This window comes from Monodelphis domestica, chromosome 2, assembly GCF_027887165.1.
Source record: "Monodelphis domestica isolate mMonDom1 chromosome 2, mMonDom1.pri, whole genome shotgun sequence".
NCBI classification, from domain to species: domain Eukaryota; kingdom Metazoa; phylum Chordata; class Mammalia; order Didelphimorphia; family Didelphidae; genus Monodelphis; species Monodelphis domestica.
Genome location: NC_077228.1, coordinates 169,589,591 through 169,616,457, shown reverse-complemented (window position 1 = coordinate 169,616,457; position 26,867 = coordinate 169,589,591). Strand labels below are relative to the sequence as shown.

The window sequence follows — 26,867 nt, the reverse complement described above, 5'->3', positions numbered from 1 at the left end:
CTGCCTTGAAGCCAATACACAGTATTGATTCTAAAATGGAAGGGAAGGGTTAAAAAAAAAAGAAGGATGAGGAGTAGCTAGGAAGCACAAGTGAATAGAACATGGGTTCAAATCACTTGTGCGTTAATTGGATTTAGGTGTGGGTACCATCAAGTCATTTCAGATGCAGATGAAAAAGAGACCCCCACCTACACCAAAGAAATCACAGATCCAATCCCTATCCTTTGTTGTTTAGTCATTTTTTCAGTCCTGTCCAACTCTCCGTGACCCCATTTGGGGTTTTCTTGACAAAGATACTAGAGTGTTGGGCCATTTCCTTTTCTGGCTCATTTGAAAGATGAGAGAAATGACGCAATAGAGTTAAGTGACTCATAAGTGTCTAATAAGTGTCTGAGGCCAGATTTGAACTCAGAAAGACGAGTCTAATGAGCCCCGTGCTCTACACCCTGCACTAGTAGCTGTCTTTTTTTCATCCCTTGAACTGACTGAATGTCCGTAACCAAAGAACACTGGTTGACGTTGGAGATCTCTAGTGGAATACTACAGAATTGTGCTTTTTGATCTATCCCATTCAACATTTTTATCAATAGCTTGGACAAAGACATAAAAGGATCATAAATCATAGATTTAGATTTGATTTAGAATCCCATCCATTCGCTTAAAAAATGAGGAACTGACATTTGGAGAAGATAAGTCACTTGCCCAAGATGGCAGAACCAGAATTTGAATTTAGGTTTAAATTCCACTCCCTTAAGGAGGCAATAATATTACTAATAATTACTAATATCTAATATGTAGGGTGCTTATTATGTCTGAGCACTGTGCTAAAGGCTTTACAGTTATTATTTTGCCTGACCCTCACAACAACCCCAGTGTAGAGGCTATTATCTCCATTTTACAGATGAGGAAACTGAGGCAGGCAGAAGCTAAGAAACTTGCCCAGGGTAACAAAGCTTAGTATGGGTCTGAAGTCAGATCTGAACTCAAGTTAACCCATTCTACTACCAGCTGCCTCCATAATAATACTTAGCATTATTATTATTACTAAGGGAAGAACACTAGATTTGGAGTCAAGAGACCTGGGTCCGAAGCCCAGATCCAACATTCCTCAATTGTCTCATCCTGAAAGTCATTCAACCTGACCGAGCCTTGTCTCTAAAATGGAGATGATAGTGCTCGCACCATTTACTGACTACAGGGGTAGCAGGGCAACTAGGTGGTGCAGTGGATAGAGTGCCAGGCTTAGACTCATCTTCCCACGTTCAAATCTTACTAGAGGTGTGATCCTGAGCAAGTCATTTAACCCTGTCTGCCTTAGTTTCCTCATCTGTCAAATGAGTTGGAACAGGAACCGGTAAACCCTTCCAGTATCTTTGCCAAGAAAGCCCCAAATGGTGGCATGAAGAGTCAGACACAACCAACTACAGGGCGTTTTTAGGGAATTGTTTTGCAAATTAAAAGTTTACTGCAGAAATATGAATCAAAACACTGTCCTAGAAAGAAATAGGGGACTTGGAGTCAGGAGACCTGGGACCTATAGGTATATAGACCAGGAGACCTATAATATTATTCACGGTATGATAGCAGACCAGTCATTTGACCACTCTGAGCTTAAGATTCCCCTCTATAAAACGAGGATAATACCTCTTGTCCTGAGGAGCGGCTGGCAGTGGACAGTGTAAAATGGAGATTTTGAACCCCAGACTTCAATCCCCAGAAGTCCTTGGTATTTCCCAGAATTCCCTATAATCTCACCTGAGTCCCCAGAGATCACAATAACTGGCAACAAGGCTTCTCTGCCATTGCAAAGATGTAGGAAGTTAGTGGTAAACTAAGCAGGGGATTTTGAATGGGCTAATCAGCCATGGGCACGTGGTTTTTTTATTTTGTATCCTTGATTTCTAATAATCCTTAATAAACCTCACAAAATATAATATTTTTATTAGTAGAGACATAATTTAAGTTTTACATTTAAATCTTTTTTACAATTTTTTACATTTACATTTTACATTTACAATAATTTAATCAGAGGGTTGACCTGGGAATCAGGAAGACCTGCATTCAAGTCCTGCCTCCGCTAGCTATGATGTTCCTGGTCTCTCCTTTTTGAAGAAGACCCGTGATATGACAGAGTGATGAGGTCTCCGCCTTGGGTGTGAATTGGCTGTTTTTAAACCCTTACCTTCTACCTCAGTATCAAAGAGCATCAAGCGCTAGGCGACTGGGCTTAAGTGACTTGCCCAGGGTCACACAGCTAGACAGAGTGCTCCATAGCCGCTCCTCCTTCATTTTTGAAGAGGACCAAAGGCATCCGGGACTTGTGCACGAATTGGATTTAGGTGTGAGTGGTCAAGTCACCCAAGCCAATGGCAGCCGAATAAGACGGAAGCCGAAGACGAGCAGTCCAAGTTCCCTGGCAGAGGAAGTCCCACCCTGGGGGCTCTTCGTGTTAGCGGGATCACAGATCAGAACCCAAATAAATATTCCCGATGTCTGCTTCAGAGGATGTCGTCAGGAAAAGGCTGCGGAGACTCCTTAGCGTCATGGAGACAAATGGGAATTCGAAGGCGCTCCACGGAGGTCCCAAGCGGCAGAGCTGGAACCTCGTGCTCCAAACACGCTTTTCACTGCATCACAGTCCCTCGAGGCAACGGCTTGCTTCATCTTGGCACCTCCCTGCTTTTCCAGACTTATCCCGTTTTACTCCTTTCCATGAAGTCTATGCTCCTGCCAAACTGGATCACCCTCTGTCTTGTGCGCTCCCTTCCCAGCCTCCCAGACACTTTCCCTCCTCTGCAGGGCTGCTCCTTTTGCCTGGAAGGCCTTCCCTCCCCACATGTGCCTGTGGAATTCATACCCATTCCTTAAATCCCCAACCAAATGCCTCCTCCTCCAGGAAGCCTTCCCTGATCCCCACCACAGGTAATGATTGCCGTTTGGTTGTATGTCTTGGTTGTGGACGTCAGTGGGCACAACTGTGGGAAGTAGTTTGGCACAGAGGGCAGCACCCTGGGTTTCCCTCTTACACTTACCAGCTGAGACCATGGGCAAGTTAAAACTTCTCTGAGAACCTCTCCTGGGCTATAAAACAGAGCTAATAATATTTGTGGTATTGACCTCACAAGATTGTTGTGGGGATCAAATAAAAGAACATTCCTACACACAAATGTGAGTTGTTCATAAAATGCTTTAAGAATTACAAAGTACTTTATGGAGATTATCTCATTTGAGCCTCACCACAACCCTGGGAGGTAGGTGCACTATCATTATCCTCCCCATTTAAAAGATGGGAAAATTGAGGCTAAGAACCTTAATAAAAAGAATATTAGCTAACATTTACAGGGCACCTACTATGTGCCAGGCACCAGGTGCTTTACAATTATTGACTCGTTTGATTCTCACAACAATCCTGGGAGGTAGGTGCTCTCTCCTCATCATCCCCATTTCATAGATGGAAAAACTGAGGCTAAGAGACCTAATAATGATCATAGCTAATATCTGTATAGGGCAGCTATATGGCACAGTGGGTAGAACATCAGTCCTAAAGTCAGGAAGACTCATCTTCCATAGTTCAAATCTGGCTCCAGATACTTACTAGTTATATGGCCTTGGGCAAGTCACTTAACCTGGTTTGCCTTAGTTTCCTCATCTGCAAAATGAGCTGAAAAAGGAAGTGGCAAGGTGCTCTTTGCCAAGAAAGCCTCAAGTGGGGTCATGCACAGTTGGACATGACTGAAAGTGACTGAACAATAGCCATAACATTTAAATAACACCTACTATGTGCCAAGTGCTTTAATTATTTATATGTAACATATTATATAACTGTTATTACATATACATATATGATTATATATTTCTATTTATTATTTAATATATTTATATAGATATTAGGAAGTGTCTGAAGCCAGATTTGAACCCCAGACCTCTCGTCTCCAGACTTCCCTCTCCATCTACTGAGCTACTTAGCTGTCCCCAAGGCATTTTTTTTCTTATATGAGTAATCCATGGACAAGCTCCATGTTCCATGAACACTTGAAGCTCAGAGGGAATGGAAATGGATCCTTCTATGGCAGAAGAATTGGCCAAATGAGGTAGGAGGAGAGCTGTAGGCTGGCAGATGGGTTAGAGAATGTTGTGTGAATTCAGGTTTGAGAAGATAGTTGAAAGTAGGTGTGAAAAGAAACGAAAATTGGAGCAGCTAGGTGGCTCAGTGGATAAAACCCAAGGCCTGAAGGTCCTGGGTTCAAATCTGGCCTCAGATACTGTGTGTGTGTGTGACCCTAGACAAGTCACTTAACTTAATCCCCTAGCCCTCGCTGCTCATTCTTCTGTCTTGGAATTGATTCTAGGTGGGCAGCTAGGTGGCTCTGTGGCTAGTCAGGCCTGGAGACAGAAGTTCCAGGGTTCAATTCTAGCTTCTGGTACTTCCAAGCTGTGTGACCCTAGATAAGTCACTTAACCCCCATTGCCTAGCCCTTACTACTTATCTGCCTTGGAATCGATGTATAGTATTGATTCTAAGATAGAAAGTAAGGGTTAAAAAAAAAGAATAAATACTAAAGACAGAAAGAAAGGGGTGGAAAAGAAAAGAAAAGGAGGAGTGGAATTTAAAAGGCATTGAATCTATCAGATTACTTACCATGTCAGGGAGGAAGGTGGAAAGAGAAGAAAGGAGAGCATTGGAAACTCAAAATTTTTTAAATGAATGTAAAAAATTATTTTACATGTAAATGTGGAAAAATAAAATATTATTAATCAATAAAGACATTGAAAAATTGGAGAACTTGGGAACAGATTTGAACACAGAGAAAAGTAAAATAATGTATGAAGCTTTGAGGCTAGATGGGGCCCTGGTGGGGCCACGGACAAAAATGGTCTCACAGATGGAAGCTGATGCTTGGCATCAGGGTGGGGAGGAGTGGCTTTTGGATGCACTGAATGCGAGGGGCCGGTGGACTGTCCAGGTGGAAACATCTAGCAGGCGCTGTGGAGTCTGGGACAGGAGCTTGAGAGAAGACAGAGTTGGAGGTGAAGCTTTGGAAGTCACCCACACAGCGGGGACAGCTGAAGGTGTGGGAGGAGATGAGATCACCAAAGGGATGAAAGAAGAGAGGGAGACTGGCAGAGGGCTGAGGTCAGCGCCTTGAGCCATGCCCACGGAGAGGCTGAGGAGGCCCTAGCAGATAGGAATGGAAATAAGGACAATGCACTGTCACCAGAGCCAGGTTTTGAGAAGGAGGGAGTGGTTAAGAATAATAAAAATCATTCCCAACAAACCTGTGAGGTTGGGAAGGGGCAGAAGCCGGATTTCAGGGGACCAAAGAGGAAGTGGGTAAAGAGGAAATGTAGGCCATATGTTCAAGGGGTTTGGCAGCAAAAGGCAGTACATCTTTTTTATCTATTGCCCAGTCACCTATAGCCCATTTTCACATATCCACATTTCCCATCCTCCCAGCTTTCCCTCCTCCCTCCAAAATCAAACACTAATGGCCAGAAAGAAGCTTAACTTTCTGATGGTTTAATAACATTAACAAATAAATATTCCAAACTGAAGTGGCTACAGGGATATGGGGAAGGATAGAGGGGGCAGCCTTAGCATAAGGCTTCTGTCTGGTGTTGGAGGGGAGTTCTCTCTCTTAGGATCTCTCAGAAATGGAGAGGATCTCTCCTGGGCTGAGTCTCCTGAGCAGAGACAGAGGGAGGGAAGCAAAAATCCCTGGACAGGGTGATCAGGAATTCATTTGGAATAGGTCAGGTGGAATAGGGAGGGGGAGAGGAAGCAGATGGGGACTTCAGAAAGTGCCCAGGATGTTGGCTTCCAAATATAACAAAGGGCAGGGCACAGAAACTGGGCAGAGAACTAGCTGGGTAGAATTGGAAGGAAAGGAGTGACAAGGTAAACAAAAGACTCTTGAGTTGAGTGGTTACTGGGACTCCATGGAGCAGAAGAGATGACCAAGATGTAGGGGACCCTCTCAGGACATCCCTTCAGCACTCATTCCCTGACGTAGACCCTGGTGCACACCACATCATCCGCTGTCATGGTCTGGAAGGACAGAAACTATGGTCTAGGGGAGGGGACCAAGGCAGTCCTCAAGATGGGTAGGAGTAGGGAAAAGCCTGGTTCTTCTTTCCTCTCTTCCCCTTCTGGGGACTGGCAGAGGGGCCTGCTTGGGCTCAGTGTTAGAAAGGGGTCTGATTTTTCCCCAACTCCCCAATGTCAGCCCTCGAAGTGGGGGACAGCATAGCTGACACTCCTCCCCCCAATATAGACCCCAAAGGGACCTTCCCTTCTTCCCTCCTATCCTGCTAGTTCTGGCTCCTTTTCACCAAGGTCTCCTTAACTTCATGAAACCCTCCCAAATAAAATGATGCCAGGCCACCACCTTCCATTCCCCAATTTCCCCCAGATCTTAGCTTTCAGAGGATTGGAGTATTTGAACTTCAAAGCAAAAGTAGGGAAAGAAATCTAATGTTAGTCATGGTGTCTTATGCTCTATCTCTCTTCTTCCCACTCCTAGACATCACTCTCAATATGGTAGGGTGTGAGTTAAGGTTAGGATTAGGTTGGAGATGGGGAGAGAAAAACAAATAATAAATGAATTTTTATTCCATCCACCTGAACTATGCATTCATTAGAATCCAGCCCCGGTCAGGGGATAGAAGACAATTTGCTATTGGACAAGAGGAGTCCAGGGAGAAAGGGCTTACCAGGATTAATTCTCCATCGTTGGTCAGCTCTCGGGACCAGGAGGTCTTGGGTCCCTCCCCTTTTAGGAGTCTCTGTTCACAGACCATCTTGTTCTGGCTTTCCCACTTCACCAAGCTCTGGGATAAGGAGGAAGAATAAGCCTATGCAATGAGGCAGGGTCAGCAGGAGGCAGCATCCTCACTGGTACCCAGGGCAAAAACTCTGGACCATCCCCAGGGAAAGAAGCTCTCATGGGATACAGCAAGATAGCTAATGGGTACCACCAAGGGAAGGTGGCTGGTGGGGGAGAAATTTAGAAAGTACTCACCTGTGCTGGGTGTGCCATGCCCTCCAGGAGGAAGTTTCCTATTTTAACTAAGTATTCTTGCTAGCTGATTGCAAAGTTCAGTTATTTTTAACCCATTTTCACTAGCTTAAATAGTCCTAGTGTCCACTAAGTTTTGGAACCTTGGAGCAAAGCCCTAATTGCCCCATCCCTAAATGGGATGGTTGGTTGCCTTATCACAATGGAGAAAAAGACTCTGAAACCAGAAAGCACAATTCAACTGAAGGGATGGAAGCTAGATCATAGGACAGACTTTTCATTAGAGTGAGGAGGGAGGTCATCAGCCTTCCTGATCAGGAAAAGGGTAAAACGAGGCAACTAGGTAGGATGTTTTAGCCTATTCTGACCATCTCTCTCTCCCTTCCCTCATCCCATAACCAGAGGGAACACTGACCTTACAGGGCCTCCCGTCCACCGTCTGCTCCTCAAACTCTTCCCCAATTTTGAAGTTAATCTCAGTGGTCCTCACAGTGGTCGAAGTTTTGATATAGAAACTCTCTCCATCCTGCTTGATCTCCACCGCCGGCTTTGAGGCAGCTGCCACAGCAATCTTCCTTAGCATCACATTCACTCCTGATGAGAGATGGGAAGCTGTCACTTTCTCCCCATCACTATTGCAGGGTACCACTGGGGAGGGCATCCCTACTCCTCAGGGTCCCACTCAAAGCACCACCTGGAATAGGAGCTATGGACAGCTGGTACCCTACTGTGGCTCCTCTTCCCTTCTCCTCCTTTCTCAAGACACATCTCTGAATAACTCATATGGAATAACTGGATTTGGAGTCAGAAGGCTTGGAACACGGGAGAGATGCTACATGGTTGTTCAATGGTGAGGAAAGCTATCTTCAAATACTCAAAGGGTTAAAATTTGACCAAGAGATTAGATTCCCTTTAAGGGGCAAATCCTAAGATCCTCTGAAGTAGGACCTAAGAGTAAAGGTTATAGGATAATAGGATTTAATGAAATTTTAGGGAAAATATTTTAACAAATAGAATTATTCTCTTCATTTTAAATAGAGGCCAAGTGGCTGCTCACTAGGGATTTTTTAGAGAGGATTCATGCTTTGAGTAACCGTTAAAGATGATCTTGGACCTCCCTCTCCAACTTTGAGTGTTTCTGCTCCCTCTCAATAAAATTTATTGAAATCTATAACATTGGCCTCAGACACTTCCTAGCTGTGTTACCCTAACCTTTGCCACTCTTCTGCCTTGGAACTAATACCAAGTATTGATTCTAAGATGGAAGGTAATAGTTTTTTTAAAAAACCTCTATAATATGCCAGATCCTATGAAAAATAATATCTAGCATTTGTAATAATATAATAATAGCTAGTGCTATAAATTTTATAAAGCACTTTACAGATTGTCTCCTTTGAACCTCAAAACAAACCTGGGAGGTTAAGTGCTACTATTATCTCCATTTTACAAGTAGAAAAACTGAGACACACTTGTTAAATGAGTTGCTCAGGGTCCATAGCTAGTATTTGTCTGAGATGGGATCTGAACTCAGACCTTCTGACTAACTCTAGTCCTCTATCTACTAGAAAGTCCTATCCTCAGGAGTTTATCCTTTGAGAAATAACATGTATATGTATATGTGATATAAATATATAACACATATAATATACACTTTATATATTATATTTTATGTTTCATATATCATATATTACATTTTAATATAATATTTTATATATTATATTTTTTTAAAAGACTTACCTTCTATCTTAAAATCACTACTGTGTATTGGTTCTAAGGCAGGAGAATGGTAAGGTCTAGGCAATGGGGGTTAAGTGACTTGCCCAGGGTCATACAGCTAAGGGTCTGATTCCAAATTTGAACCCAGAACCTCCTGTCTCCAGAACTGGTTCTCTATCCACTGAGCTACCCAGATGCCCCATATCTATTTTAATGTAACATTTCTAAATGCCTGATAAATACTTCACTGTAGTGAGAAAAGAACTCTGACTCTGTCAGTTACCTATTGTGTCACCTTGGGGTAGAACTAGCTATGAGAACTGATTGTTAAATTTTCAGTGTGGACATTAATAGCTCAGAATTGGTGAATGATACAAGTCAGGGACTGAGTAATATTTTGCTGATTATCTATACTTAAGTGATGGAAAAAAACATTCATAATGAAGATTAAACTTAAAAGTATGTTCCGTACACATCTTCTCCTTTGTAGAACCTGCTGTTAAATATTTACCAGCACACTCCTGCGTGTCAGAATTTCAGAATTTGCTCTTCTGAAAGTGCAGAAGTTAGTAGGATTAGTATTTAAGGCATTTGGCTTAGATGACCTGATTCAGTAAAAGTCCAACTCTATCTGACCCCACGGGCTTAGTCCTGGGGTTTTCTTTGGCAAAGAGGCTGAAGTGGTTTGCCATTTTCTTTTCTAGAGAGTCCCCATTTCTCAGATGAGAAACTGAGGCAAATAGGGGTTAAATGACTTGCCCAGCTAGGAAGTATCCGAGGCCACATTTTTTTTGAACCCCTTACCTTCTGTCTTGGAATCAATACTGTGTATGGGTTCCAAGGCAGAAGAGTGGTAAGGGCTAGGCAATGGGGGTCAAGTGACTTGCCCAGGGTCACACAGCTAGGAAGTGGCTGAGTCCAGATTTGAACCCAAGACCTCCCATCTCTAGGCCTGGCTCTCAATCCACTGAGCTACCCAGGGCTCCAGGCTCCAGCCCCCCCCACCCCCCACCCCCCCCACCCCCCCACCCCCCCCCCACCCCCGGCCACATTTGAACTGAGATTTTCCAGATCCCAGGCTCAGGAGTCAATGCACTGTGAGCTGCCTAGTTGGTCTAGTAATCCTATGTATTTCTTATATAATGGGGGTAGCTAAGGGAGCCCCCTCATTTGCTAGTTGCCATCCTCCCTTTCATGTTCCATGGAGTAGCCTCAGCAGACTGAAGGGAGAGGATGGTTGTCCCATAATTACACATAAATCTGTCTTCTAGAAAAGGATGGGATTAGCATTTCATTGGCTTTCTAAAAGGCACTAAATTAGTATTTACTAGCAATAAAAGAGATGCTATGCCCCCTAAAAAGGAGAGAATTGGGCTAGGTGATTTCTTAGGAGCTACATTGCCCAAAATTGTACTAGTGTGGAGAAGGAGGTTTCAAAAGGCTTTTTGAAAAGACAGAATGGGAGATCGGTCTGGAAGGATAGATAGGCAGAGAAAGAGCATCTCCTACCCTCTCCTCCCTTACGTTTTGAGGTATTTATTAGCCCTATGACTAAGAATCAAGGCACCTGGGTCCCCTGCTCCCTCTGGGTCCAAGCCTCTATGGGAACTGTCTCTAATAACCTCTCCCTGTCTCTGTGGCTTTTCTGGGAGTGAATCAAGACTGTCTCCTAGCAGGTTTTCCTTCCCTTCACACCCCAGCATTTCCTGGGGGCCACCCTTGCTAGTCACTCATCCCATTGTGTCACCCATCATCCATTGGGTCTCCAACTCCCCAGAGCCTCTCTCCAGCCCTTTTCCCAGAACACCTCTCCTAAGAGCGCTGCTGAATCAAGGTGTTCAGACTTTTCTCCGCAGGCAGCCAAAGGGACTTTATCTCCTGCCTCCCTGACTCTGGACTCTTTGTTTCATCTGTTCCCTTGCCTGCCCTGTTTGCCCATCCTGCTTTTGAATACTCCCCTTGCTGAAGACAGCCCCTCTGCATTCACACTTGAAAAGAGACCTGGGTTCGAGGGGCTGTGTTTTTCTAACTCTTCCCTTCGAAGGACGATCAGACCTCCTTTCTCTGTCTGCCTCCCATTTAGTCCTTCCTGCTGTCTAGCATCTAGGTATGGGTTTCTTTTTTGTTTTATATTAAGAACTGTATTTTAGTAGAATTGGCTTCCTGTATAATCCTACATATTTTATTTTGTGCATAAAACTTTATTCTGAGAAGGAATCCATGGATTTCACCAAGACTACCACAGAGGTCCATGATCAAAAAAAGTTTGAGAACCTAGAACTCTAGATGCTGACATTGGGCAAAAGCAAAGCCAGGTTAAAGTAAAGCAGGTAGGTGGCACAGTGAATAGAATGCTGGGCCTGGGGGAAGTCAGACATCTTTCTGAGTTCAAATCTGGCTTCAGACACTTGCTGGCTGTATGACCCTGGGCAAGTCACTTCACCCTGTTGGCCTCAGTTTCCTAATCTGTCAAATGAGTTTCTGAAGGAAATGAGAAACCATTCCTGAGTCTTTGATGAGAAAACCCCAAAAGAGGTCATTAAGAACAACTAAGGAATCTGAAACCTAAGAGATCACAGAAGTAAGAAGTAATAGACACAGTATTTGAATCTACATCTTCTGATTCCAAATTTCCAACTGAACAACAACAAACTCAGACCACATAAGGAAAGGGAACAATTCAGAGGTAAAGGTTGAGGAGAAGAAAAGACAATAGAGAAGAAAGAGAAAGTTTGGGTACTTTTGGAGAAGAAACAACTCACATTTCTATAGTTCTTTGAGGTCTACAAAGTACTTTTCTCAAAAAGTCTCATTTTGAACATAAGTGGTAGATTGAGAGTCAGGTCTGGAGACCAAGAGGTCCTGGGTTCAAATCTGACCTCAGCCATGTCCTAGCTGTATGACCGTGGGCAAGTCACTTAAGTGCCATTGCCTAACCTTTAACTGCTCTTCTACCTTGGAACCAATACCCAGTATTGATTTTAAGACAGAAGGTAAGGGTTTTTCCTCTTCTCCTTTTTAAGTTTTAAATTTATTTTTTTTTATTTTTCAAAATGGGTAAGGGTGTTTTTTTTTTTAATCCTCATTTTGCAGATGAAGAAAACTAAGGTACCAGATTGAGCAGCCTCGCTAAGTGAAGGAATGCAAACTCCCCTAGCCCACTTCATCTAACTAGCCCCCAGCACAAGCTCCTCTTCATATGCTGTCCAGTCGAGTCCCCTGGCTTTCTTGCAGCCCCTTCAGCCCCCATGCATAGCCCACAAGCCCCCCCCCCCCACTTTCCCTTCTTTCTCTGAGCACCACCATCTATCCTGCCATTGCTTCTGGAAAGCACACACCGGCTGATCCCAAAGGTCCTTCCCTACCTGAAGTCTTCCCTGCCATCAGAATGCTAGCTCCTTGCAGGGAGGGACTGACTCGTCTTTGTGTGTATGCTTAGCCCTCCCCTTCAGTCAGCAAAGGGGGAGACAAGCCCCAAGGAGCCTGGGGGGCCCAGGGGTTCAAGGCAAGAGTTCTGCTCCAGTCTAGAGCCCCCATGACGAACCACAAAGGGCTCTGTGATTTGGGGAGACCAAGAGGGCACCGGGTCCTGATGTTACTTTTGCAAGCAGACATTCCCACCTGTTCCCTGCTTCTGGGAAGACCAGGAAAGATCACATTTCTAGACTCCTTCCCTCCTATCCACCCTCAGAGGTCCTAACAGCTCAGATGTATGTCCAAGCCCTTTCCCTGTTATCTCCCTGGCAGGGGAAACCAGTGCAAACATAAATCCCATTTGACAAAAAAGGAAACTGAGATCGAGGGACAGGGACAGGCAGCCAGAGCTGGGTGGTGACATTCTTTCAGGCCTTAGGTGACTTGCCCAGGGTCACCCAGCCCTACTCTTTTCCTTTAGGCCTTCCTTCTAGAGATTCCCCACTTCTCTCAGGTACCTGCACAATTGACCCATCTCATTCTGCCTCTCCACTCCTTTCTCCTTCCCATCCCAGTTTGATTGGTGAGGTGGAAATTTGGAATCAAAAGACGTAGGTTCAAATCCTGTGTCTGCTACTTCTTACTTCTTTTTTAAAAAACCCTTACCTTCTGCCTTAGAATCAATGTTGGTTATTGCTTCCAAGGCAGAAGAGTGGTAAGGGCTAGGCAATGGGGGTCAAGTGACTTGCCCAGGGTCACACAGCTGGGAAGTGTCTGAGGTCACATTTGAACCCAGGACCTGTCTGTAGGCCTGACTCTCAATCCACCGAGTCATCCAGCTGCCCCCTAATGCTTACTTCTGTGATCTCTAAGGTTTCAGGTTCTTGTCTGTCAAAGGAAGGAATTATACAAGATGACCTCTGAGGTCCCACTCATCTCCAAATCCTTTACTATGGGACCTCTGTAAAATCTTCTGGGTGGGAGAGGCCATTCCTCCCCTCCGTTCTTGCTACCCCTCTCCCTCTAGGCTCTGCCTCCTTCCCTAGTCCTCTTTGTTCTCTCCTCAACCTTTTATTGGGGGTTGGGGGGGAAGCAAAGAGAGAGGAGCAAAAAGGAAATAAGGCAAGTGGTAAAGCTCAAGGTGTGAGCCTGAGTCTTGAAACACAGCCCCCTTGCCCTACCATACACCCACCCCCTTTCTCCCTTGCCAACTCCAGCCTGGGCTGGGCTGGAATTGAACCCTGCAGGAAAGCAGCAGGTGGGGGTGAGCTGGGAGGTCAGGGCAGCAGGCTTCCCTCCCCACCTCCAGGCTCTTCCACCAAGTCCTGGCCTGCCTCCAGGCCTGTATTTCTATTACCAAGGAACACCAACATTGCTCTGCTCTGGGGCAGGACCCCGGTCCTGGGAGAGGAGAGGAGCTGAGGGTTTCTCTTTGGAGGAGGCAGATCTCTCCTTCCTGAAAGCCCAGAGGAGAAGCTTTTCCTCTCCACGTGCCCCCTTGGTAGCCTGACTCCAGAGCTAAATGCAGGGAATGCCCTGGGATTCTTCATCCTTGAGATCTCAAAGTCCTTCTGCTCCTTGAGGGGAAGGTGGAAAAGCGGGCTCCCCTGCAGGACCAGAAAGGGCAAGCTAACTAGACTTCCTCCTGTTTTACTTACCTCTTGTCCACCGATGGAGAAGGGAAGTACCTATGGAAAACTCTGGGAAAGGAGTAAAGCATGGGCACCAGGGAGAGGAGAATGAGGTGAAGGGTAATAAGCCCAAGAGCTCAGCCCTCCATCTGGGCACCACGCTGTCTGGAGTTGCCAGCTCATTTTACCCGGGTGATCACTCTCCAAGATAGGGAGTGCAACTCATTATCCTCATGTTAGAATCATCATCATCATCATAGCTGGCAGCAATACAGCACACTTCCAGGTTTGCAAAGTGGCCTCCATGGGTTATCTCGCTTTATCTTCACAACAACCCTGGTAGATAGGGGCTGTTATTATTCACATTTTACAGATGAGGAAACCGAGGCAGAAAGAGCCATTAAATGACTCGCTAAGAGTCCCACAGCAAGGACATGTCTGAGGCCAAATTTGGAATCTTCTTGACTCTAAGCCCAGTGTGCTTTCCATTGAGTCTCTTAGAGGAAACTGAGGCTCTATAGGGAGATGCCATAGAAGTCCTAGCTGGGACAAGAACCTGGGGGCTTTCTATATGGCACACTATCGGTTAAACCATCCCAGATGGACTCCCCAGGGTAGGAATGGTAAGGGAGGGAGGGCTCATTCCCCTTCTAAGGGAAATTTAGAAGAGATTCTGTCCCTATGCTTGGCCTTCCCCTGCCCCCATCAGAGCCCAATCAGGGAGAGAGTTATGATGATTTCAGCTGACTCTAGCAGGGTGTGTTTGTCTAGTGGGTCTGTTTTCAATCTGTCCCCAGCGGGTTCTGGGAAGGACGCGTGGCTCTCAGGGGTCCCTGCAGAGAGGACAAACAGAATGGAGACAGACAGACAACAGGGTCAGGTCTCCAATCTTGCTTTCTGGCTGGGGCTGGGAGGACCAGAGCTCTGGCCTCGTTTCCCCCTAGAGCAGCCATATCTGGGTAGAGCTGAGGGAAAACAAAGCTTGGGGTGGGGGTAGGAGACAAAATGGTTCCAGACTCTGAAGGGGGATTCTGCAGACAGCTGTCTGGGTTCCAGTCCATGGACTGTAGAACAGGAAGGATACAGGTTAGGCTTCAAGAAACTTCCAAACAGTCAGCAATAAGACACTTTGATGAATGAGTCTCCAATTCATCTGACCCTCAGTTTCCTCCTTAGTTAAATGGGAGGGGGGGACAGAGATGCACAATTGCTATGGTCTCCATTTTGTAATTCTATGACATTCTAATAGAGTCCCAAGTCATACTATCTGTTGCCTGCCTAGTAGAGCAACCCCTGCTCATTCTCTATTCTCCTCTCCTCTTCAGAATGACCCTAGTAGCACTATTTGCCTCTTCTTTAAAAAACAAACAAACAAAAAAAACCAACAACCCTTATTTTCTTCCTTAGTAACAGCTCTAAGACAGAAGGGCAAGGGCTAGGCAAATAGGACTGCCTGGGGTCACAGAGCTAGTGAGTGTCTGAGGTCAGATTTGAACCCAGGTCCTCCAGACTCCAGGCCTGATACTCTATCTGCTGTGCCACTTGACAGCATCACTCTTTGCCTGTCCTTACTCTCCTATTCTGTTGTCTCCATACTTGATATTGGGGAGTCCCTCCTGTTATTTAATTTCCATCCCCTTTCCATATCAGAATCAATTACTCTCTCTACCCCAATATTTCTCTTCAGGGTCCTGGGCCTAAAAGACACTATTTTCCCTCCCCCTAAATTGTGTTAGTGGTCAGTGTAATAGCAAGAATACTGGATTAGAAATTAGGAGACCCGGAGTTTGAATCCTAGCTCTACCACTAACTTGCTATGAAATGTAGGGCAGTTCACCTCACCTCTATGAGCCTCAGTTTCATCATCTGTAACATGGATGTTGGGGAAAAGAAGCCAAATTAGATGATCTTTCTAAGGTCCTGTGCATTCCTGACAATCTGTAGCCCCTGGATCTCTGAACTCTGTGTATTAGATTCCTGTCCTAAATCCTCCAATTTATTCTCCTGGAGTCAGTGAGAACAACTGAAATCAGAGGTGGAAGGGAGGGAGGGTCTGAGATGAAGGAAGACTACAATGCCTAGGTGGTCCCTCACACTCCCCATATTTTTTTAGCAGGAGAGCCCTGTATGGGGGATGTATATGGAGGGGACTGGGAAGAAAGAAGGGAGCTGGGGTTTGTGGGATGGGGGGGTGAGAGAATTGGGCTTCACGAAAAGCCATTTGATGAAATCTAAGAAAGTGATAATTATCCAGAACTATTTTCCTAGGATCCAGAAGCTGCTGATGGAAAATATTCATCTCACAGAATGGGGGTAGGGAAGTGGGGATAGAGCAGGAGAGAAGAAAGGCAGGATGGCTAAGGATAGTGGTATGGAGAAGGGATTCTGGGATGGCTCTGGAAGAAAACTGGGAATTAGGGAGGTGGAATGGCTTGGTTTTAGGAAGAAAGAAGACCCCACTCTGGGTCTAGCATCTCCTTAACTAGATGGAGGAAGAGACCAGGGAGAACTGGAAGCCACCCACACCCTCATCAGGAACCTCCTAGAGATTGGGTTACTATTCATCAGAGGGGAAAGGCTGGGACCCATATAAAAGAATAAAAGGGATTGATGCCAGGCAGACCCAGGCATCTGGCTCCAGGAGGAATTTTCCCAGGTGGGGATAGACAGCCAATCAAGTCTCAGCTGGCAACCTTACCAAGGTGAGACCCCCTACCTGTCCCTATCTCTCTGTCCCAGCCATACAAACCAAGAAATTAATTTCACCCTTCCCAGGGGTTTGAGTCAGTGGGTTTGGGGGGTTGGGGGAAGAGCTGAGTGGATGACTCCCAGGAAACTTGGGAAGAAATCGGGTGTCTGGCTCTTCCCAACTCTTCCCTTTTGGAAAACCCCAGGGTCTATAATTCTCCTTCCCTAGGGACCCATATATCAGACCCACACACCAGTATGAAGAGAAGGAACTCAGGCATCCAGCATCTCCCACCCTACCTCCCAAGATTCTAACAATTGCCAACCCTTACCCTCACTCGGGACGGGGAAGGGGGCGGGGGGACAGGCGGGAAATGACCCAGGCATTTAACACCCTACTCCCCAGTCACTTACCTCTTTCCCCGGGCGTCTTGGTGTCTGGCACCTCCCCCTTCCCCAAGGCCCCAGGCGTTCTCTGACCACCCCCTGGCTAATCCCCAAAACTTTCTCACCCAACGCCTTGAGCAAGTCCTCAAAGTTTTCTGATCCGATGATCTTCCAGTTCCCGGAGAAGTTGGGCATCTTGGCAGGAGTGATAAGACTTTCCCCTAGAAATGGGACTTAGAGGACTGGAAGCACCCGGAGCCACCTCCTCCTCCTTCCCACTGCGGGATCTCTAAGCACCACGAGCCAAAGAGACAATCACAACGAAACCCCAAAGCCGGGAAAGGGCTCGGGCTTGGGCTCTTTTTATAAGGGCCACTGGTCCCGCCCCTGCCTCGGCCCCCGCCTTCGGCTCCGCCCCACCCCATCCTCTCTCCACCTGGCGGGGCCGGCTCCCCTTGGTTAACAGCCGGGACTTGGAGATCCCAACTCCAATCGCCACCTCCAGAGATCTAGGCTGACCCTTTCCCTGCTCCCCCCTACCACACATCTCCCCTCCTATATCCAGGGTCCAGGCCGTGGAGGGAGTAGAGGAGGAGGTACCGGACCTCTCTGGGAGTTCTGGTACTGGGAAAGAGAAGGAAGAGATGTTTGGGTTCTCTCTCCCTGGGTCAGCTAGACGGAGAATGTGCTTGATGGGCACGAGAAAAACTGAGAAATAGATGGTGGGGGCGGGGCGGTGGGGCAGAATAGGAAAACCGGGTTCCTGGACCCTTCTTGCCTCAGTTTCCCTTTCTTCGCTTCCTAGTAAGATTCCACCTTGGGACTCTACTCCCACCTCCGCACTTCCCCCATTCCTTCCCTTTTTCAGCCTGCTCTCCTCCAGGTCAGCCTCGGTGCTCTGATTCTGGCAGATCTCCAAGCACTGTAAAGCTGTTGTCCCCGCCTTTTGAAGTGAAGTGGTAAGGGGTTCTGCAGGCCAGACTCTTTTTGAACTGACTTGGGAAAGAGAAAGGGAGAGCAGAACGGAGAAGAGCAGGCTAGATGCTCAGGCGCCCTCATACTTAAATGGGATGGAGCCAGGCATTTTGCTCCTCACCACACCAGAGGGGAATCGGATAGAAGGGGAGAGGCCAGTCCCTAGGTCAGGAAGGTCAGGACAACGGGTAAGGTGCTGGCGCCCCCTGCTGGAAGCGATTAGGAAGTGTCGGGACGGCCAGGGGGGGTGAGCGGGCACCTGAGTCCCCCCTGGGAGGCTAGGGGCGGAGAGCCCAGATTCCTTTCTCTCCGTAACTGTATGCTTAAAAGACATTAAAGGGTTAATGAAGAATGTAAAAGAAGGGGGTTGTGAAGGCCAGAGGTCACAGCCAATCACTTGACACAGTCCCTTTAATAAAGAACTTTTTTTTTCCGCCTGGGTCTTGGCAGAGAGGGGGGCCAGAAGGCGGAGGAGGAAGCAGGGAGAAGGGGCAAGGGGGAGGGGAAAGCTCTGCTGAAAAACCACCTAGGGAGAAGCATAAGGCTGAAGCACCGGACTCCGGAGTCCCGGTGGAGGAGAGTGGGGGGACGGGAGGAAGGCTGCCTGGGTCTCCTATGGGGGGAGGTTGGGGATGGGAAGCTGTCCAGATCTCCTGGGGCATGGGGGCTGCCTCAGTACTTGATGTCCCCCGGGAGAATGGACCCGGCCTCCCGAAGGGAGAGGCGGATGCTGGAGTTAGATTGCAGGGGGTGAGGAGGAGGGTCCTGTGGGGAGGGACTCAGGTATCACTTTTCTGGGCAGTTATAAGAGCGGAAGAAGCAGGAATCGTTTTGGAAGCAGCTTTGAAGTCTGGAGATCAAAGCAGTTGGAGAGTGGGGGAGACACCCAGTAGTCTCTGGGCAGCAGTCTCAGTCCCTCGGGCGCTGTCATGTGTGAAAGGTCCCGACATAGAGACACGAAGCCAGGAGAGATGGAGCGGGAACGAGGGGGGAGGAGGCAGAGGAGATGAGGAGGGGGAGGACAGAAAAGAGGAAGAGGAGGAGGAGAAATGGAGAAGCAGAGAGAGCCAAAGATGGGAAAGGGAAAAAGACAGAGAGGGAGACAAAGAGACAAAGACTGGAGGAGGGAGGAGAGAGAAAACCAAAGCAGAGAGGGAGAAATTCAGATTGGTCTCTCCATAGCCGGCCAGAGGAGAGAAATAAAAGGAGACAGACAGAAAGCGACAGGGAGAGGGCAAGTGAGGAGGAGAGGAAGCGAGGCTTGGGGAAAGAACTGGAGAACAGAGAGCAGAGAACTAGGGCCAGAGATAGCACGAGGGAAGAACAAAGAGACAGCGAGCTTCGGAGGGAGGTGAGCAGAGGTAGGCAACACTGACGCTCACCCCTCCCCCTTCCTACTTCTCTGCCATCTCCCCCTCTCCCTCCCTGGCTCATCCAGGATCTCTGCGGAGGGAGAGGCTGCTGGGCTGAATGGGCCTCGCCTCGGAAAATCTTGTGCATGTGTCCCCCTCGCTCCCGCCCCAACCCCCCCCCCCAATGGTCCCCAGCTCCCGCCAGCTCAACTCATTCCAAAGGCTCTGATGGAAAACTCAATCCGAGTCCCGCCTCTGAGCAATTCTGCTCCCCCCCCCCCAGTCCCCCATTCCCGCCCCAACCCAGCCTGCAGTGTGGAGGGAGCTGGTCTGGGGGATGGTACAGTGTAAGAAACATAAGCTGTCCAGATCTCTAAGCGCTATAAGGCATGAGCCTCTGGGATCAAGGGGCTACAAGAAAGGCTTCAAATGGTGGACTCACTGAGGGGGGAGGGGTGGGAGATGGGAGGGGCATAGCAGGGAAGAGAAGGCTTTGGGAAGAGGAGGGCTCTTGTGCAGAGGGCCAACGTTTCTAGTTCTAGAGGTTCTAGAGGCTGGAGAAGAGGGTCCAAAGTTTGAGTGGAAGTTCTGTTGGTGGCTCTAAAGAATGGTTAAAGAAAGATGATGCTGGGCTGATCCTGCAACTTTAGGGATGGTGGTTAGACAGAAGGGATTTCCAAAGGGAGCCATTATCAACAGGATTCATTAAGTAAGAGTACAGACTGAGCCCTGAATTACTTTTTTTTTTAACTCTTACTTTTAGACTTAGTAACAACTCTAAGACAGAAGGGTGAGGGCAGCTGGGTGGCTCAGTGGATTGAGAGCCAGGTCTAGAGATGGGAGGTCCTAGGTTCAAATCTGGTCTTAGACACTTCCCAACTGTGTGACCCTGGGCAAGTCACTTGACCCCCATTGCCTAGCCCTTACCACTCTTCTGACTTGGAACCAATACACAGTATGAATTCTAAGACAGAAGGTAAGGGTTTAAAATAATGCCCCCACCATGCTCTAAAGCCAATCCACCCTAAAATCCACTTGAGACAGAATAGGAGAAAACAGCCTGATAGTGTAAGAGATGGGGATGATCTTTTCAGAGACATTCCCCCCTTTTCTCTGCTCCAACCTCTCCACACACCTCAGCCTGGGGAGGGGTTACCTGGCTAGGAGGAAAGGGGCAGGACAACCTGGGGCTGGGGGGACAAGAAGACTCAGACTCTCCAAATCCTGCCTCTGCCTAGCCAGACCCAGATTTCCAAAAGAGACAGGAGTAAGACAAAGGGAAGTCGGGCTGGGAGGGGAATTCTTTCCAGATGTGAGAGTTTGTGGTTTGGCTGCTTCAGGGCCTAATCTTCTGCACAGAGGGGGCTGTTTTGCCTGCTGGGAGGGGATCGGACCAGACTGAATAAGGTCAGGAGGTGGGAAAGCCAGGACCTATATTCTTTCACCCTTTCCATCCCCTCCCCTTCTCAGAGGGGGGGGAGGGGAAAGTACCCTAGGGAAAGAGATTAGGGACTGAGAGACTGTAGGGGAGAACAGATTAAAGGGTACTAGGGAAGAAAGGACTCCAATGAAGGATACTGAAGAATAGGGGCAGGGACTGAGGGACACAGAGACAGAGAAAGGAATTAGGGGAAACTGAGGGAGAAGCACAAGAGCTGGAGGACACTGAGGAGAAGGGAAAGAGTTAGGAAAGAGATGAGCTAGGAGACTGAAAAGTAAAGAAGGCTAGGGGACACAAGGAAAGAAAAAAGGGGTTAGAATGAACTTGGAAAAGCAAGGAAGGCTGGGGAATATTCAAGGAAAGGGGCAGAGGCTGAAAGACACAGAGGTAGGGGAGAAGGAAAGGGACTGGGGTGAATTAGAAAAGAGGTGGGGTTGGGGATCTGATGGAGAGCATCAGGGGCTGAAGGATTCTGAGAAAAGGGAAAAGATGGAAACAACACTGAAGAGAGGGAAAGACACTGAAAAGATCACTAGAGGAGAGAAAAACACCTGGAAATGGACGCAAGAGCTGGGGAAGAGAGGCAGGAGCTAGAAGTACCAAGGGAGAAGGGCTATGGCCAGGGGACACTTCGGAGGTAAGAAATTGGTGACACACTTGGGTAATGGGAATGACCAGGAGAGAAAAGAGTCAGTGGCTGGGAGGACACTGAAGGAGGGACTCTATCCAGCATCAGTTGCACTGAGTCTGCAAACAACTGGCTTTAATTTCCCACTGGGATCAATAAGGGGAAGGAATTTCCCAAAGTTGCTGGCCTTTTAATTATGACCAAATCAGCAACAGATTTGCCCCTGGCGCCCCATGCCCTGGCCCCCTCCTCTGAAGGAAACTTTCATCCCAGGTCTCTCCAGAAGGGCAGGCAAAACTCCTCAGTTCTTAAGAAAGGAGAGGCCTAGGGAAAGAGAAAGTTGGGGGGATTTGCTCTCACTGAGGATCCAGAGAAAAGATGTTGCTACCCCAGCAGGAAGGATGGAGGCTGAACAAAAGCAAGGTCTTCCTGATAATTAAGGCTAGGAGACAGGGTAATAGGTAATAGAAGGTTGCATTTTTTGGAGAAGACAAGAACTTCCCTTCTTCCTCACCTCTTCTGCTTTGCTGGAAAATGCAAGGGCAGTAAGACTGGGGAGGGGAGAGGCACCGGGTCCAGTGATCAGGGAGGGAGCCGAAGACCTCTGTGGGGTTGTGCATCAAGAATCATGAGCTGGGGGGGGGGGGGGGGGGATCTGAGCCAAATTCAACATCTTGCAGAACTGCCTCACCCTAAGCAGTGTTATGACATCTGCTGGGTCAGAGTTTGTTTGACTGGGCGTCACTGAGAAATGGAGCTCAAGCTCTGGCCTAGCCACCTGGGCCCTCTGCCTCTCACCCACAGAGGGCTAAGAATAGGAGAGTGGATTCTAGTGGACAAGGAGAGAGGGCAGAGAAATACAGAAAGTTCATGTAAGAAAGCTAGGAGGTAGGATGAGTGGGCTGGAGAAAAATGCAGGGGAAGATGGAAACAGGAAGAAAGAAGGGGAAGAGTGGCCCAATTAGCTTCCTTACCTCCAGGCTTTCCCCTCTGGAATTCATCTTTCACCCAGCTACTTGAATTAATCTTTTTAAGGTACTTGATCACTTGCTCAAAGAATCCTCTAGTGGCTCCCCACAGTGGTTAAGATACAAACTCTTTGTGGCTGCTAGGTGACTGACTCAGTGGATAGAAAGCCAAGCCTGGAGATGGGAGGTCTTGGGTTCAAATGTAGCCTCAGATACTTCCTAGCTGTGTGACCCTGGGCAAGTCACTCAACCCCAATTGCCTTACCCTTGGATCTTCTGCCATGGAACCAACATACTTAGTATTGATTCTAAGAAGAAAGGTAAGAGTTTAATTAAAAAAAAAAAACACCTAACTCCTACCCTAGTATTTAATGCCCTTTACAGTCTACCTCTAGAGTCTTTTTGGTGCACTCTCCACACACTGTCCATTCTAGTCCATCTGGACCATGTGGACCATGCCCACACACTAAAAGACAAACTCCCCTTTACACAGCACATCACTCATGGCCAGATCATGAACCCCTCTCCTGCAGATCATGTTGTTTAACCCCCTCATTTTATAGAAAACAAAGCTGAGACCTGGAGAATTGGGGAGTTTTGGCCAAGGTTGCTCAGGCAATAAGGACAGGCAGTCAGGGTTAAGGGACTTGCCACCCAGCTAGGAAGTGTCTGAGGCCAGATTTGAAGACAGGACCTCTTGTCTATATCTACTGAGCCACCTAGCTTACCCACTGAACAAGGGCTTGATGAAAGAAGTAATGAACCGATAAAAGGCAAGGCAACTGGAGCTTCTTCTCCTTCCATTCCCAAGTGCAGAGAAATGAACTTGGACTTCCTGCCTGGTCCCCAACTCATTGGAAAGGTTCTGTTCTAGAGTCTAGGTCTAGGACGAGGGTTTGAAAGATGGCTCTCCTACTTCCTAATTTTGCCCTCTTGAGCAAATCTTTTCAACTTTCTCGGTTTCTAAGGGGTGGAATTGTGATCTTGAAGGCCCCTTCTTTCTCCAAATGATGTTATGGCCCAATTGTCCTTGGGTTCAGGGGCTCAACCTCTTTCAAGTTAAGATATCCGATCTCTGACTGTCCAAGACTGTTATTATGGTAAGAAGGCGAAAGTAAGGCAACAAGATCTTCCCAGTGGGCAGCTGGAAAAAGAGGACAAGACTCTTTGGAAGTAGAGCTATAGGGAATATGGAGGAAAAGCCCCTCTTGATGGCTTTACCAGGAAACCCCAGGATCTGAAAGCTGGTTTTCCTTGAGAGAGGGGGGTGGGAGGAATCAGGAGACAGGGTTGGAGTAGATGGGCTTGAAGGTAGACAGAGGGAGAAGAGCCTGCCCAGTTCCTGGGTTGGGATCCTGCATTTGTTGTTCTTGGCCCCGCCTGCCCAGTTCCCAGCTCCAGCTGCCAACAAGTCTCCCCAGGGCTGGGCTGGGCTGGGCTAACTTAAGGGAGGAGGTGGGGACTGCTGGGCTGGGAGGTCAGGATGCCTGGGTTTTTGTTCTAACTGGGAAGACGCATCTAATCCTGACTCTGCTTTCTGGTAAAGTGAGGGAGAGCAGGACTCTCCCTCAGAGATTTGTGGAAGGAGGTGAGTCCTGCCCATCTGTCTCCATTTTTGTCTTTTCTCCTGGCACTGGTGTCTGTCTTTCTTCCCCTGCCCATGCATCTTTCCCAAGCACTCTAGTCCCTCACAAGTCCCATCCTGCCAGAGGACAAGAATGCCTTTCCTCCATTCCTTTCAGGACCCCAGCCCCCTTTTCTGCCACTCTAAAGAGGGAGGTGCAGGTTAGACTCACTCCTGCTGGAGATAGTGAAAACTCCTTAAGGCAGAGGAAAAGGGAGAACCTGGGGGTAGCTAGGAAGGGAGTTGTTTGGGAGCTAGGGAGGCAGCTGCCAACATCTGGTGCTGGGCAGGTCTCAACTTGACTGCGGCCAGCTGTAGCCTCCAAAGTGGCCCTCCCCCTCTCCCTCAGGGCATCAAGGGCCGGATGGTAAAGTTAGTCAGTTCTGTGACCTGTAGTTAAACTCCTCTCTGCTTTTATGATTCAATTACCCAGGGGCCCCCAGACCCCTTCACAATCCTCATCCCAGCGCCTACTCTTAGAGTTCCTAGGCTGCCTGGGTGGGAGGGGTTGGGGGACAGGGGGAGGCTAGGGGCCCTGATGGCTGCTGGGTCAAGAAGTCTCTTTGAGGGCCATCAGCAAGGGGAAGTCCAGAGCCCTAGGAAAAGACAAACAGCCAGCGGTCTAACCTCCATCCCTCCCGCTGCTTCTCACTAACTGCAGCTTTTCCTATTGGACTCAAGAAGGCAGAGCTGCCCCGTCTGCAGTTCCCCATCTCCCCATGTCTCCTCCCCACCCCCCACCCCCCACCCCCTGCCCCTGAAAGACCCAGGAGGCCCAGAGAGAGAGGGAGGAGATCAAAGTCAGAGTCAGAAGGAGGAGGGAAAGGAGGGAGGTCAGCTCTCTCCTTCCTGGGCCATAGGAGGGCAAGAGAACAAGAGCAGGCCTCCCCGGCTCAGGGGCCCAGGAAAGATCAAAGAGGACTGAGAATGAGGGGAGGGGAGAGGGCCTGGGGGTCCTGCAGGAAGGGATGCTAAAGGGGATGCAGGGCTGGTCTCAGAATGGAGATGGGGTGGAGGGTGGGCTGCACAAAAAGAAGCTCTTAAGTTCCCTCTCCATGGGAGGTGGCAAGTAAAGAAAGGGCCAGACTAGAAAAGGAAGGCCCACTAATCTATAATAATAATAGCTAGCAGTTATAGAGTCCTTTAAGGTTTGCAAAGCACTTTACACAAGATCTCAGATCATTCTCACAAGCTCCTTGTGGGATGTTTTATTTAATCTCCATTTTATAGATGAGGAAACTGAGACTGAATGGAGTAACCTGTCCAGGGTCTTACTGTCAGTGTCTGAGACAGGATGCAAACTCAGGTCTTCCTGACTCCAAGTCCAATGTTCCATCCAATATGCTACCTTATCTGCTTCTGCCCAGAAGTGAGACTAAAGCAGAACAACCATTGATGTGTTCTCCAAGTCCCTGCTTCTTGTTCTCCCAACATCTCTCTCCGAAATAGTTACTTCTCTCTATGGCAACTGGATTTTGGAACTAGTTTGGAGCCTTTCCAGGATTCCCTCTAGAGCAGGACAAGGAAGGGGACAGATAATCTTAAAACTTGAGAATAGGAAGAAGGGAACAAAGAGCCATCCGCTCATGACTAACCCTAGGCATAGGAACATTTTGGGATGCACAGGATTTCAGGCTGGAAGGAACCTTGGCTAATGTCTAGTCCAACTCTTTCATTTTAGAGATGAGCCAAGGGGGTCTAAGAGAGGAAAAGTGATTTGCCTGAAGTCATAAAAGTAGGAAGGAGCAGGTCTTCTGACTGCAAATCTAAGGACCTCTCTCTACTCCAGTGATGGTGAACCTTTTAGACAGAGAGCCCTGTTCCTCCCCTGCACTGAGTGCCAGGTTCTCCCTGCTCTCTCCTTACCCCACACAGGGGAGGAAGGAAGCACTCCCATTGGGCTGCTAGGCAGAGAGGCAAGGGATGTGAAAAAATGTCCTCAGGTGCCCTGGAGAAGGGGAAGGGAACAGCTCCAACCCAGTCCCTCTGCCTTTCTAGTAATGAATTGGGGGTGGGTGGGGAGGAAGGCAGCCACATGCTCACAGAGAGTGCTCTGTGTGCCATCTTTGGCACCCGTGCCATAGATTCGCCATCAATGGTCTACTCTATTATGCTATCTAATGACAACCTGTGTCACATCAAAATAAAGACTTGGGCTTCAGAAAATGATACAGTATGTTTATAGGAATAGACACAAGTCCAGCTCATATCCCTCTGCCATCTCCAGCCTAACCCCCCTTTTATCCCATCTTGTAACACAATAGAATATAAGACCTCATCTCCATACCTGAGCCTTCATTGGGCTCTGCCCTTCCACTGACCTATTTCCCCATGTATTTTCATGTGTCATGCAGGACCAGGGAGATGGGGGAGAGGGATAAGAAAAGTAGGGAATTGGCCCGAACCTGACCCTAGGGTCCTAACTGGTGGCAAGATGAAAATGGGAAAAAGATGTGGGAAGCAAGAGGTTCTCATTTTCCCTCCCTAATGGGGGAATGCAGCTCTGGATATACTCAGCTGTCAGGGAAGCTGAAAAAGACATCCACCACCTACTGTGCCTAACAGCTGCCATGTTCCCAGCTCCCTCTCTTCTTCCCCACTGTCCCCCCAGCCCCTTCTCTAATATGTCCCTCCCAAACCCTACCCTTCTTCCCCACTGCTCCCCAACCCCTTCTCCTTTGTAATCCTCTCAACCTCTTCCCCAACTTCCATTTTGTCATCCAGTTCCTAGGCTCAGCCCCACTTAATGTCACCCCAGGCCTTTACCCTTCTTTTCTAGTGTCTTTCAACTCTTTCTCCCATTTTCTGAAGGGGGAGGGTGATTCTTGAATATCACTAGGTCCATTATATAGGGGACATACAAATTCTCCCCCATCAAAACCTTCCCCCAACACACATCATTTCATCTCCTTTTACCAAGGAAAAGGAAAACATCCTGACTGGAGCTTTGGGATCCACAGGGACAAGTCTCTGGGGGATCAAAGGAGCCAGCAGCTCCTGAATTTCACAGCTGCCAATCTCCCAGTC

At 47.9% G+C, this 26,867-nt stretch overlaps 1 protein-coding gene across 1 annotated transcript; it reads right to left on the bottom strand.

Annotated features, from left to right (window-relative positions):
* Window positions 1–5,497: 5,497 nt before the first annotated feature.
* On the bottom strand, window positions 5,498–17,248 carry CRABP2 (cellular retinoic acid binding protein 2). Its single transcript, XM_001367482.5, has 4 exons — window positions 16,978–17,248; window positions 7,432–7,610; window positions 6,712–6,828; window positions 5,498–6,046 (listed from the first exon to the last, which is right to left on the bottom strand). The coding sequence occupies exons 1-4, from the start codon at window positions 17,045–17,047 to the stop codon at window positions 5,996–5,998; spliced, it is 417 nt and encodes a 138-aa protein (XP_001367519.1). The 5' UTR covers window positions 17,048–17,248; the 3' UTR covers window positions 5,498–5,995.
* Between the last annotated feature and the right edge of the window lie 9,619 nt (window positions 17,249–26,867).